The sequence below is a fragment of the Sander lucioperca genome, chromosome 16, assembly GCF_008315115.2.
Source record: "Sander lucioperca isolate FBNREF2018 chromosome 16, SLUC_FBN_1.2, whole genome shotgun sequence".
In the NCBI taxonomy this organism is placed as follows: Eukaryota; Metazoa; Chordata; class Actinopteri; order Perciformes; family Percidae; genus Sander; species Sander lucioperca.
This window is the reverse complement of record NC_050188.1, coordinates 27,224,625-27,239,313: the sequence shown is the minus strand read 5'-3', so window position 1 is coordinate 27,239,313 and position 14,689 is coordinate 27,224,625. Positions and strand designations below refer to the sequence as shown.

The following is a 14,689-nucleotide window of genomic DNA, read 5'->3' as shown; positions in this document are numbered from 1 at the left end:
ACTACTGCCTATTTATACCTCCATTTTCCCTCCACAGCATGTGGCAGGCACAGGAGTAAGTCCTGCTAGCTCCAATATAGCTCCACTCATTGTTATTTTCTTAAATAAAGGTATTACTGGAATAGTTGTGGGCTTCATCTTCATTGATTGGGCTATGAACCATGGAACTGGGGGTTGTGAAAGACCACCATGCTGGTTTAACCGACTTATGGCTGAACCATGGCACAAATCTTCGGTGTTCCTTTTGAACTCAGATACAAAGCTCAGACCGTTAAGCCACGGGTTGCTGGCTAATATGAGCTAAGCTGACAAAAAGTGATGACTACAGGATATCTTCATAATCCCTGAAGGAAAGATTATCCTTGTCAGAAATGACGAGCTTGGCAGGAAAAAAGAAGAAGGGGCAAGGTAGAGTTGACTGAACCAGGAGAAGTACTTTTAACTGCACTGAGATTTAATAGAAAGAACTACAACAAAAAACTAGTTGTGGCTGCATCCAGCAGTGAGAATATGAAAATAATGTGTGCATGAAGACTAAGTAAAGGTAATTAGGGATTGAACAATTATCAGCTTGGCCGATTATCAGGGCCGATATTTGGCAACTTGCACATTATCTGTATCTGTGTTTTATTTGACCGATAACCAATACATTCAATTAATTAAAAAGCGCGCTACTTTGGCTGTGCTACGGCTCTGTAAGCAGTCTGCAACACCTGAAAACAAACTGTAAGCATGTTAAAACTTCAGGAAGCTATTTTTGTTTTAATTTATTCATATTTTTGAGCGTGCATTAAGTTTAGTTTCAGTTTTATTAAAAAATTGCTTAAAGCATTTAAACAAACGTTTGTTTTAAAGTTTGTAACATACATACTGTGTACATATACTTATACTTATATTGTTTATACCTATACTTATATTGTTTAATATTCCATTTAGAGAATGTGTGACGTGCACCAACAACACCAAAACAAAAAACGTACTTGGCAATAAAACCCTTTCTGATTCTGAATCCAAATTGTTAATTCAGAGAGAGAGAGAGAGAGAGAGAGAGAGAGAGAGAGAGAGAGAGAGAGAGAGAGAGAGAGAGAGAGAGAGAGAGAGAGTGTATTTCACATTTTAGCTGCCAAAGCTCCGCTGCTTTCTTCGACCCTCTGTCTCTGGTCCTGCGCTCTGCTCAGTCACTGTGCAGTGCGAGAGGGGGAGTGGCCAGTTGCTAGGGCAAAAACCAATGTGTGCTTCTTTTACCAATATATATTTAACGATATATTTTGCATTTCTATCCCAAACAACGTCAAACTTGGCACTGCACTTACTCGTGCCCATAGCAAGACACCTGTCAAGTTTGAAATCCATCGGACTCAACCTCAACAACGGTTCAAGAGATATGCGCATAACAGACAGACAGACAGACAGACGTTCCTGCAATTTATAGATTCGTTATAGATTCCTTTTGTTAGCATTAAAACTGAACAAATATGGTGCCAGCATTTATGAGTCAAGGACAATTTGAAAATTATATTTACAGTACATTTCAGTATAAAATTCAACATTACTTTCACATCACTGGATGAGAAAAGGATGACAGCTGGATAGTGATGGTATCATTAACATTACAGTAACCTATCATTGAAAATTGAAAATCTGTTGCCCTTTGATAACAAAATAAGGGGCCTGGATCCACAGACTACTGAATAAAAGAAAACCAGAATCTTAACACATGTGACAAAAGGGCCATCTTTGGCATTTACAGTCAAAGGCAAATTAAAGCAAAGGGACTTCTGGTATGGTAATGATGTCTGTCAGTATGACTGGCGAGAGTCTGATAATCAAAAGGCAGTCTGGTAAGAACAGAACTCCTCTATGTGCTCTGTGTAGACGCTTGCTTTGTGGACTTGTACTTGTTCCTGCTTTTGATCTCTTAGCCAGGTCTTGTGTGCAACACCTTTCATGTCAGCCTCTCTTCTCGTCTGAGGGGGAGTGATGGTGTCCGGACAGTGGTGCAGCAAGAGAACAAAGAGAAGCGGTGAAGTCAAGCAGCAAGACTGACTTGTGTGAGCTCCAGATACTGACAGCTCATCTCTCATTTCTGCCTCAAAGTCCTTCATTGTTTGACCATGTCTTAACCTTGAACAAGGTACCTTGTGATCTCTAAAATGAGTCAACATGTCATGAGTACATGATATTATCTCCAGCATCAGGATGATCACTTTTATCCAGCTCGCAAGTACTCAAATAAAGCTGTCAATATACAGATTCTTTAATGCAGGGCAGGATTATTTTATCAATTATTTTTCTGTTGATCCATTCATTATTTAGTCTACAGAGTACTATTGTCCACTGGGAGCATACATTGCTCCCAGTGGACAATAGTATTGTTTTGTCAATGTATATGTCACCATTATGTTACCTTTTAATGTATAGTGAATGAGTGCTGTATGACTGCTGGCTGTCTCTATGTTAGTCCTATGTTACCTGCGTAGGGACTGCAGATGAAAAGTAGTTATTTTTACTAATTCTGGCATATTTACTAGGGATGTCCCGATCAGGTTTTTTTGCCCTCGAGTCCGAGTCCGAGTCATTTGATTTTGAGTATCTACCAATACCGAGTCCCGATTCGATACTTCTATAATATATAAAAAAAGAATAAAGAAGAGCGAAAAAACAGATTCAGGATGTTCCTTATTTTTTATTTAATTCACCTTATTTTAACATTCAACAACTCTTAACAAACAGAGCACTTCTGTTACATATCTCACAGTTTGCTATGGCAATGTTGTTGTCATCAACTTTATAATCCCTCCAGACCGCAGACATACTCACGCTTTCCGCTTCAAGCTGCTTCCATGTTCTACTTTGCCGGCATTTAACCAATAGCGTCTTTGCAACAAAGTGATGTCATGCCGCACGCGTTGTTGTTTGTGTGGAGTCAAAAGGGTCTAACTCTGTGCCACCGCATAACTATAGATGTGTTAAAAAATAATGAGAATATATATACATATATATCCGAGTCCTGATCGGGAGGTAACGTCCGATTCCGATCGAGTCTGAAACCACGTGATCGGGCCCGATTTCCGATCACGTGATCAGATCTGGACATCCCTAATATTTACATGGTGTTTTTATACAACAATGTTCATAAATATGCATGTTCCCTATCAAATAAACCAATAAAATAAAATAAATAAAAATAAAATAGGGCCCAAAATGTAGCCTTGAGGTACTCCAAACCTAATTTTGAGGAATAAAGAGAGATTTTCTTTGAAAACACAGACTTGTCTATTTTCACAGAATTCTAGTAAACAGAGCCCATACCACCATCTGCATTCATCGGTAAGTCATTAATTATACTGTATCACTAATACATAATGTGAAGGTTACAGTGATAATGAATAAACAGAATCCTCCTTAAATATGTCATCTTGTTCTCTCTTTTCTATTTTAAGATATTCCTCCTGAATTGCTCTTACTCTCAACAGATTTTTTTCCTTGGGTGACTCTAGCAGGGGTTGATGCATCGACTATATAAGCTAAACCAATACATCTGGATGGCCCTCTGGTGGCTGGCTGCAGTATACATCATAAACCTGCCCCCTCCATGAGACATGGGCCAAACTAAATCAAAGTGCATGTCAAATACATTTTTCCCAAAGATGGTTTCTGTCTGTTGAGGTAGTTCTGATCATACTGATGTTTGTTGAAGGGTTCACTTTTCTTAAAGTTTGGTTTTTATTAGTTATTTGATGCTATAAAAACAGGGTAAAATGTCATGATTGACAGCTAGAATTGACTCGCAATTGGTCCAGCAGATGTATGGGCAGGATTTTGATACTGCGGCTCCACCACCCAATCACTACTGCGCAGACTCTGGCTCCAAGTAACAAGATGGCAGCGCCCATATCCGGGATATTTTGGCTTCACTTTTGTACAGTGGGATGAAGTAGAGACGCGTCCTTCAGGGGCGAGTCTAGAATCAGACCTTTAGGGGGACTCACCCCCAAATGAGAATGTGACACGGATACAGTGCCTTGCAAAAGTGTTAAACCCCCCCTGCTAAATCAGTAATTTCAATAGCCGATAATCTCTGAGCTAGCTACTGAACAACAACGTCAGCTAACGTTTTTTTTTATACTATTAACACTATGATGGAACTAAACCAGACACTTTATAAGTCACAGTAATAAAGACCAATTTGATACAATGTTCTAACATTCAGCAATTTTAGTTGCTTACGTTTCAATTTGGGTTCTAATCTGATCCATGAAATGAACAACTTCTTCTCTCTCCCTCTGACAGATCAGATGGAGACTCAGCCAAAGGTGGAAGTCTGGCACAACCTCCTCCGATTGGCTAACACTACGGTTCTGTTAACCCTTTCCTTGACTGAGTTACAGGTGCATAGCATCGGCGACGGTCACACAGGATATTAACCCTGTTTCAAACCCTATGAACCTGTAATAGTTTGTCCTCTGTCACTAACAGACAAGTTCACAAACTCTAACTTGAAGCACTAAAATTGATTAAAAAAAATAAAATATAAAAAATTGTCCATCCGTCCATCTTCTTCCGCTTATCCGGTAACGGGTCGCGGGGGTAGCAGCTCCAGCAAAATAATAAAAAATTGTTTTTATTATAATTTTTTAGCTGGGCTGAGATGAAATTTAAAAAGGGTCTAAAATCGCCAATGGCATCCTCCATCTTTATATACAGTCTATGGAATCTACCAGGAGTTATTGCCCCTGACAACACAGCTCCAAGGTACACAAACCACTTCACTAACCTACCGGGGCGATTCTTGGATATATTCCTTCATGTTGACATGACTGGTGACATTTCAATTAATTAGTATTATTGAAAGTGGAAATACATTTTTTTATATAGATCTTGCCATTAACCACTAGACATGTCTTAACTAAGGAATGAGAACAAAAATCCTGGGAGATGATGTACTTTGATGCATAATTAAGGATTAGACCATATGTCATAGATTAAACCTCCATTAGCACTATGGATATATCCATCCAAATACACAGGAACTCAAGTCCTATTGCTAGAACTAAGTTCTATATTTTACTGCCCCAGACCATTCATGGGTTGGAAAGGTAGGAACTGGCTTCTACTGCAAACCACTTAATCTCCCATCTGTGTCTTTTCAGGGAGATTAAACATGTCTCAGAGGAAGAAAATATCAACCAACTAAACCAACAAGATACATTTAAGACCTGGATTGCAAAATGGAAGAAGAGAGAGAAAATAGCAAGGAAGGGGTCTTTAATAAAACAAAAGTATATGTTATCCGATTACTCGATTAATCAATGAAACAATTGTAGAATACTCGACTACTAAAATAATCAATAGCTGCAACCCTAATTATGTGTGATTACATATATGAACATGGTAGCTGATTATGTGACCCACTTTCATTCCTTGAAAGGTCATTGTAACTGACCTAATAATAATAATAATAATAATAATAATAACTGTGTAATACAGTATACCGTGAAACCGTGCTATTTTCTGTGACGGTTTTCACACTATGAAAATCTCACCGTTGCAACTGTAGTTGTAACAATACCCACTACCTTCCCTCCCTCTTGGCGCGGCGGCAAGCATTGTGTGGACACATAGCTTTTCGAAGGTGAAAAACGCATGCAGGCAAAATTGCACGCATGTGGCACTCGGCAGTGAGTCAGTCAGTGTGATGAGTTACTTTAAGGCAGACGTCAGGTATGTGTCAAATATAAATTAGGGCTGCAACAACGAATCGATAAAATTCGATTATTAAAAAAGTTGGCAACGAATTTCATTATCGATTCGTTGTGTCGCGCGACATGCCACTCAGTCGCGGAGATAAAAGCAATTGAGTTGAGTGCCGTGCGGAGCGGCGCAGAGCGAAAGAAAAGAAAAAAGAGCAGAGCGGGGGTAGAGGAAATACGGAGAGAGACCGGAGAGACCCTTAACGTTGTTCTGAAACACATGGCGGAGGCAGAGAAATCAGTCTGACCTAAGTCATCCAAGGTGTGGGAGATTTCACACTAAATAAATCAAAAACGTGTTAATTGCAAGATAAGCAAAAGCGACACGTCATGGCACAGGCGCATCACGGTGATGATTCAGCACCTAAAACGTAAACATGTTGGAGTCCTTGATGAGGAGGAAGGGAGTTCAACAGCAGGGTAAAGTCACTACACAATCCTACTTTTGTTCCGTTTTGAAGTGAGGAACGTAACGTCCCTCTTCTGGTGCTGGTGTGGTGTTTACTCGTTATCCAGCTGACTAGCATGACAAGCTAGCGTTAGCTCCCTAATAACAGTAGTAAAGCAGGACTAAAGACACGTTTTTATTCACTCGCCTTTTTTGGCCCATTCATTTTTCAATCTATTGTCATATATATATTCTGTGCTTTGTCCCATATCACTTATTGTTGACTTATATATTTGTGTGTGTTGTACTTTTTAATTTCATTTTAAAGTTCTTTTATAGCACTTGGTCATCTTAAGCTGTGTTTAAATGTGGTGTACAAATGAACTTAACTTGCACTTACTACAATGATGGTAATAATTTAATGACTAAGCTTCAAGTGAACGTGTGTGTGTGTGTGTGTGTGTGTGTGTGTGTGTGTGTGTGTGTGTGTGTTGTCTGTATCTGCTCTTTGGGTTACTTACCTTTACACAACTATTAACTAAAACAACAAGTATGTAAGTATGTATTGAGTTGATGTAAATTAATGTTTTTTTGTTTTTTTTATCCGATTCATCGATTAATCGAAAAAATAATCAACAGATTAATCGATTATTAAAATAATCGTTAGTTGCAGCCCTAATATAAATCTACTGTTCATTTTTGTTTTAATATTGATACGCTTTAGGAATCGCTTTACTCTATTTGGCAAGTGGGGTCTATCTATGCTGGAACTATTTAGCAGCACGAAATGTGTAAAATTGGTTATCATTGTTAGCAGTGATACCTCATGCTTGTAATGTGGGAATGAGTGGAATATGGTGAGTTCTTGTGTCCCATCCACTGAACTTAAAAGAACGGCCTCATTGCACCACATTCTACTGGATTGTTGTAGGGTGTGCTCATAGATATTCATCTTGCAGAGTGGCTGGGGTAAACAACTGGGGGGAAAAATGTACAAAAATATATTTGATACTCAGATGAAACCACGGCTGTTTCTCATAGCGAGCAGGTCTCCTTTGTTGTAATTTGTGTCTGAATTGGATGTCAAAAAGCGCTTCCTCCAGGTCTGTAATGTGTCAAGAACAGGTGCGGAGACAGGGAAAACAGTTCTCGACTTGCTACAGAGCAATGGCCTACAGACCTAAAACATGCAAGGTCAAGAATCAGAATCAGAATCAGAAATACTTTAATAATCCCAGGGGGAAATTATTTTTGTTACCACTCCAGGTATACAAACAACATACAGTGCTGCTCTTAAGTATTCATACCCATGCTAAAGTTGACTAAAAGGAGGAATAAAAAAATCATCTTTTGGAAATTAATCTTAATGCCTTAATTAAAGAAATGAGGAAAAATCTGACCTTTTAAGGACACCAATTCTTTTTGTGAATGAATAATGTATTGTAAATAAATAAATATTGTTCCTTAAATACAGGGGCCATAATTATACATACCCCTATGTTAAATTCCCATAGAGGAAGGCAGAGTTTTATTTTTAAAAGGCCAGTTATTTCATGGATCCAGGATATAATGCATCCTGATAAAGTTCCCTTGGTCCCCACATCATCACATACCCTTCACCATACCTAGAGATTGGCATGGTTTTATTTCAGTTAGCCTAATAGCTCACTGAGCTAAGATCCATATCAATGCAAATCAAACCAGCTAATAAAAATCTGCCTTCCTCTATGGGAATTTAACATAGGGGTATGTATAATTATGGCCCCTGTATTTTAAGGAAGAACAAAAAAAATTGGTGTCTTTAAAAGGTCGGATTTTTCCTAATTGTTTTAATTAAGGCATTAAAATCTATTTCCAAAAGATGATTTTTTTATTCCTCTTTTTAGTCAACTTGAGCATGGGTATGAATACTTATGAGCAGCACTGTATACAAACAACATATATTATCCAGACTTTTAACATATATAATAAAAACAAAGCGAAGGAAGGCTGTGATGATTGAAAAATTGTCTTTTTTATGAATTTAGGCCCATGTTGCTCTAACATCCTCTGCATGTCCCTGAACCAAAACCCCAAAATGTTCAATTTACAAAGCAGCAAAACTTCACATTTGAGAGGCTGTAATAAGTAAACGTCTGGCAATTTTGTCTGATAAAAGACTTAATTAACTTATAGCAAATCAATTTTTGTTAAGAGACAAATCGATTAGTCATTTCAGCACTTCTAATTAATATTCTTGTTCAAATTAAAAACCACTAAACTTTTTGTTCAATGGCACATGCTGGGCGGATATCTATATGAGCTAAATGATTATGCTAGAACGTTTTCGGTCCAAATTAAAAAGAGCAGCTCTTCTCAGCCTGTCTTGATTTGTCTGATGCTCTCAAATCAGTACAACAAGGGGAAATAAATGAATGGAAAATTACTGGTGTCCCATTGATCCACCTTGCATGGTCAGCCTTAACTATGGACAGCACCAATCCAAAAGAGATGACTCACAGAGTCATTGATCTTGTTTCTAAGCAGTCATTTTATGAAGTAGTCGAGACAAATACCTGGTCTGTTGCCTAACTGATTTTAGGCATGAGTCTTTAGCAGCTCTGCATATCAACACACTTGTATATTGGACTAAAATGTGATTTCTGCTTCTGCGTTAAATCAATGCCATGGGTACGTACGTGGGTACATACGTAGGTACGTGGAGACACAGACCCTAGGCTGGACCCTACGTCATAGTCTGAGGTGCACCTCTCAAAAGATTTAACTACACGTCACGGTGATGCACGCTTGGCTTGGTAGCGTTGCATTTCCCCTAGTCTATATCCACGACATTCCACTTCCTGGATTGCTCTGGTGCCGCCGGAAATTCCCCTGGATGTCCCTCTTTACGACCGCATGTCCGTCACCTTCCTCTTTCTTTGTGTTGGCGTTCTAACCTCCGGTGGATTTCTGAGGACTATGGTTAACTGCTCCTCAGATCTCTGCAGGGTAAATCCAGACAGCTAGCTAGACTATCTGTCCAATCCGAGTTTTCTGTTGCACGACTAAAACTACTTTTGAATGTACACATGTTCCACCAAAACAAGTTCCTTCCTGAGACTATTTGGCAGAGGCACCATGGCTCCAGTCGGAACTTAGCGCCGCCCAAGACGATTGTGATTGGTTTAAAGAAATGCCAATAAACCAGAGCACGTTCTTCTCACATCCCGGAATGCTGTGAGGACTAGCCAGTAGTGTTGCTTTCATCAACGAACCTTTACCCCGTGACGAAAACGAGACGAGACATAAATGCTGGTCATGTGACGATGACTATAATTAAATGTATAATGCAATATTGTTGACAAATAAAAATGAGACTAAATGTGGTTTACAAAATAAAAACTATGCTAAAATGTCTTAATTTTCATTGACCAAAACGAGACAAAATGTTATAACGTTATTTTGTCTTGTTTAGTCGCGTTATTATTATTATTTTGCAGTATTTCTGTTTCTTGTGTCTCACTTCAGGGGCTGCATCAGGTCTCACTGTGCAGACGCAGGCAACGTCACTTCATCAAGCCCCCACTCGCGTTACTATTTAGAAGATGCAGTGAGTTAAACGACAACAAACAAAATTAAGTCTGACATAGAGAAAGGGACCGATGGCCGGCCAGTCGGGGTTCCTCTTTGGGAGAAAAAGAAGAAACGACATTTGGAAAAACTTTCATTACATAGAAGTGGAAAAGAAAACGGAATGTGTTGTGGAAAAAGATGGGGAGAAATTCTGCCACAACGTCAAAGGAAAAAACACCACGAACATTAAGAGACATCTCAAGGCATTCCATAATGAAATTGAGGTAAGTCAAGACGTTAACGTAACGTTACTTTCTATTTTAGAAAGCTCATGCCAGCTCATGAGGCTGTGGTTAATGTGTCTCATTTTAACGTTACCTTTAGACATTAGCCACTGGAGCTGAAAACGACTGAGACAAGCGTGTGTGACTACCGTGTGTGTGTACATATTTGTTTGTGAGAGAGTGTAAAGTGGGTTAACATGTGTGACTAGTGTGTGTGTGTGTGTGTGTGTGTGTGTGTGTGTGTGTGTGTGTGTGTGTGTGTGTATTTGTTTGTGTGAGAGAGTGTAAAGTGGGTTCTTAGTTCCTACCTGACTGACTCCATGTGTACTAAGCATCCCTTGTTGGCCAAATACTGGAGCTAGTTTTGTCATTCACATAGCAATCACACTGAACTGAATGTGGCTTCAACAACATGACTTTGAATACTACTAGGTACTTATACTATATTCACTAAAATAAAAAGAGACTAAAATACAATTTTCATTGACTAAAACTAGACTGAAATGTCATCAGTTTTCGTCGACTAAAACTAGACTAAAATAGTCATGGATAATTCTGCCTAAAATAAGACTAAAATGCTCAGACTTTTAGTCGACTGAAACTTGAGTAGACTAAAAAGAGTATGAACGTGACTAAAACTAATAAAAACTAAAATGACAGCTTGACACAAAGACTAGACTAAGACAGGCCGCCAAAAACAAGTCTACTAGCTAGACTCTCCTCCGCAGCGCTATGTAGGAAGGTCTGGCAATGCAAGACTATATTTCCCCCGACTCATTTCCTGGTTCTCCTTCTCCATAAACAAGATGAAATCAAGGAGAGGGTTAACTTCTATTGCTCCAGATTTCCCACCGTGGTCAGAAAGAACAGAGGAGACACTTTGTTTCTCTCACTATGACTCTAGAGTCGGTACTCGCTCCGAAGCCAATTACTGTCACTCTCTCATTCGCTCTACCACACACTCCCCACACACACACATGCTGGCCCTGCTATTCTCTTAAAGAAATCGATGCACACACCAACGCACAAGTATTTTCAGGCCATTTACGTTGGCTACGGAGAAAGCTCTGCGTGGAGCCTCTGCAGAAGCATAAATGAGCCTTAACTCTGCAGCTTACCTTCGTGCACGGTCACCCCACAGTTGTCACACTGGATGATCTCATCTGCATCCTCGCTGTTGTCTCCCAGACAGACGCAGCAGATGAGGATGTGCTGAGTGCTCCAGGTTTGGGATCGGTCCAGCAAGGCATCCTGGGGGATGAGGAAACAGAGACACCGTTAAGCCACTTATCGACATCCCATCCCTCTGATCTGACCACAGATCCGATAACTGACAGTTAGTAAATCCCATGTACAATGCTCATGGACACTGTGCTAAGTCGATTACAACAAAGGCAGGAATTCTCCGGGAATCACTCCGATACCATCTAAACCTCTCATTGGATTATATGGTGACTTTGTGACTCATATTGTTGTTTGGTATTATGGATTGCCATACAAAGTAGCCAATGTGCAGGCCACATACCTTATTCATCGGCAGTGGGTTACATAACTAGTATAACATGGAAGAATGCATTTAATTTGACAATCAGTAGCTCAATAGAGTAGCAGTTCTCTCACGGACCCGTTTGACTATTAGCACAAAGTAGGATCCACAAGAAGTTTGTCCAAAAAAAACAAAGAATAAATAATCTTTATTGTATAATATATAATATGTAAGGTGCTTGTTCACACAATTATGACTTAAATCAGGCACTATCATAATCAGAGAATAAGTAAACAAGACTAAGAATTTGATCAAGCATTCAATGCCGACTTTTGCCAACTATATATATATATATATATATATATATATATATATATATATATATATATATATATATATATATATATATATATATATATATAAGGGGTGTGCATTGGCACTGCCCTCACAATTCGATTACGATTCACCAGGTAACGATTCAATTTGATTCTACGATGCATTGCGATGCATCAAAATTCTACTGCACACAACAAGGCAAATTTTTCATCAGTCATGAGGCAATACAAGCAGTCAGATATTGAACAACATATTTTATTGGCTGCTATGTGTGTATTTTCACTCTCCTGTATCTTTGACATAAATGCCATTAAATAAAATAAAATTGAATGGTACAGGGTATTGGATATGGCATTTTCAAACCTGAAAAAGAAAACATAAATCACTGCTTTCAGTGCTTTGAATGAGTGATGATTTGTTGTTGTTGAAGCCAACTCTGGATATCAACGATCAACATGGTTCCTGAAGTTAGTTGTATTGCCAGCGTGTTTGATTTTAGTGTGGCAGGTTTTAGTGACATAATCGATTATGGCACTTTGCCGCATCGATGCTGAATCGTGCAATGCATTGCCGAATCGATTATTGTTGACACCACTAATATATATATATATATATATATATATATATATATATATATATATATATATATATATATATATATATATACTATAATTTAGCAACCACTAACACTTTTCAACTATATTGTGTGAATTTCACTGACTTTCTTACACTGTAGAATGAACGTTGTTCTATTCAGCTGCGGTGCCTCGCAGCCTCACGAGCAAATGTCACCGTAAAGCAGTTGCATTTCAAGTCAGCAAACTGCCTCAGCTTTTTCCACTATTTTTCCATCTATGGTGTGGAATCCAAAATGCTTTACATTATACAAGTAATTGATTGAACGTATTATACTTTTTCTGTCAATCGACTAATCGATTAATTGACTGATGGTTGCAGCCCTAATAAGGAGATATTAGCTAGAACTCTAATGTGGGCTGTGTTGAAAGTCTGTGGCTCTTTTGTGTTGTGTTTCAGCCTGTACTCTGGCTGATATCTCGATAGAACAGATAATGATATACTAAACAAACAAGTTGTGAAAGAACATGATTTGATTACAATATGCGAAAAATGTGTTCAGTAGACAGATAGCTAAAGGCATTCTGACCTGGTTAATGCACAGGTGGGGTGACGTCATGGAACCAAAAGCAATTCTTTCTTTTGGGTACAGATTCTCAAAAGAGAGCACCGCAGATCTGAACGTTAAAGGAATATGCCACAGTTTGTTGAAATAGGGTTATTCATCATCTCCTCTATATTTATATAGGTGGGCAAAAGCATTTTTGTCTCAGTGCATGAATTGTCTTAGTCCAGCAGCACCGCCGCTAGCTTAGCTTAGCGTAGTGAATGGAATCCTTTGTTGCCGGTTAGCATGTCGCGAGTAAAAGTGAGCCAACAACAACAAAAAACAACCTAATTACTTCTTGTGGCCTGCGTATTCACAACGGGTACAAATAGCAATGCAGATTAAGACTAGACGACTTCTTAGGCAGATACTGATTTGGGACTATATTGGGTGGAAGCACAGCCGAAGCACTGCTACTTTACATTACATTACATTACATGTCATTTAGCTGACCCTTTTATCCAAAGCGACTTACAATTGCTATATATGTCAGAGGTTGCACGCCTCTGGAGCAACTAGGGGTTAAGTGTCTTGCTCAGGGACACATTGGTTGATGTATCACAGTGGGAATCGAACCCTGATCTCCCACACCAAAGGCATGTGTCATATCCACTGCACCATCACCACCCATTGGGCGCAGAGATATCATGCAGCACCTGAAACCCCCCAACTTCCGTCAACATATATATATATATATATGTATGTATATGTTGTATATACATATATAACAGATTTTGTGAGAAACGAAGAGGATGACTTCTCAGACAGTCAAGATCCAGAAGCATTGCTCTACGAACCAGAGTTTTCAGAAGAGGAGCTGCATGCTTTGGAGTCTTTTCTTTTCATGCCACTTTCTACTTCTACTCCTCTACATTTCAGGAGAGAAATATTGTACTTTTTACTCCACTACATTCATCTATTACAGCTTTAGTTACTATAGTTATTTTATACATTAAGATTTCTGCACACAAAACACATGTAGTTTATAAAATCTGATGTTTGATTCTAAAGTCAACTATATAAAAGCCTACAAGTCCAGCTGAAATGATTGGCCGATTAAACACTTAGCTAATTGACTGATTAACTGTTTGGATCCTTTCCAGTTTCTAAAACGTGAGGAATTTTTCTGCATTGAGTACTTTTACTTTTAATACTTTAAGTACATTTCCCCGATGATACTTACATACTTTTACTTAAGTAACATTTTCAATGCAGTACTTTTACTTGTAACAGAGTAGGGCTACACGATATTAGGAAAATATCTAATTGCGATTATTTTGACTAATATTGCGATTGCGATATGATTCACGACATTGGTGGGAATGATCACTTTTTTATCATTATTCTCATTGAAAAATATATATATTTAAAAAAAAAAAAAAAAAAAAAAAAAAGATTGAAGTGTGATTTTTTTTGCGAGGATCTGCAGCAAACAAAGATCTTTTCTTTAGTCTGTAGGATAGGATCTAGGATCTGTAGGCTGGGGTGTCTCTGCAGCACCCCAATACTTCCTTTTAGAAAGGTTTGAAACATATTTTGCCTTTAACAAATATTGCGCCCCCCTGCGATTTGGATATTGCACTAGTTCATATTGCGATTTCAATAAAATTGCGATTAATTGTGCAGCCCTATAACCAAGTATTTTTACATATCTGAATACTTGTTCCACCACTGCGCTCACCTCATTGCCCTTTCCCTGGGACATGC

At 38.6% G+C, this 14,689-nt stretch overlaps 1 protein-coding gene across 8 annotated transcripts in view; it reads right to left on the bottom strand.

Annotated features, from left to right (window-relative positions):
• The window catches only part of phf14 (PHD finger protein 14), a 119,755-nt gene that overhangs the window by 99,243 nt on the left and 5,823 nt on the right, over nucleotides 1-14,689 (bottom strand). For all 8 annotated transcript variants that reach the window (XR_004101393.2, XM_031278609.2, XM_031278608.2 and 5 more), the window contains exons 3-4: nucleotides 14,664-14,689; nucleotides 11,096-11,228 (exon numbers count right to left, since the gene is read on the bottom strand). The exon at nucleotides 14,664-14,689 is cut by the window's right edge and continues 762 nt beyond it. Coding sequence is in view for 7 of the 8 variants with exons in the window: in XM_031278609.2 (XP_031134469.1) it covers nucleotides 11,096-11,228; nucleotides 14,664-14,689 (159 nt within the window). In the remaining variant the exon portion in view is untranslated. The remainder of the gene's footprint in view (nucleotides 1-11,095; nucleotides 11,229-14,663) is intronic.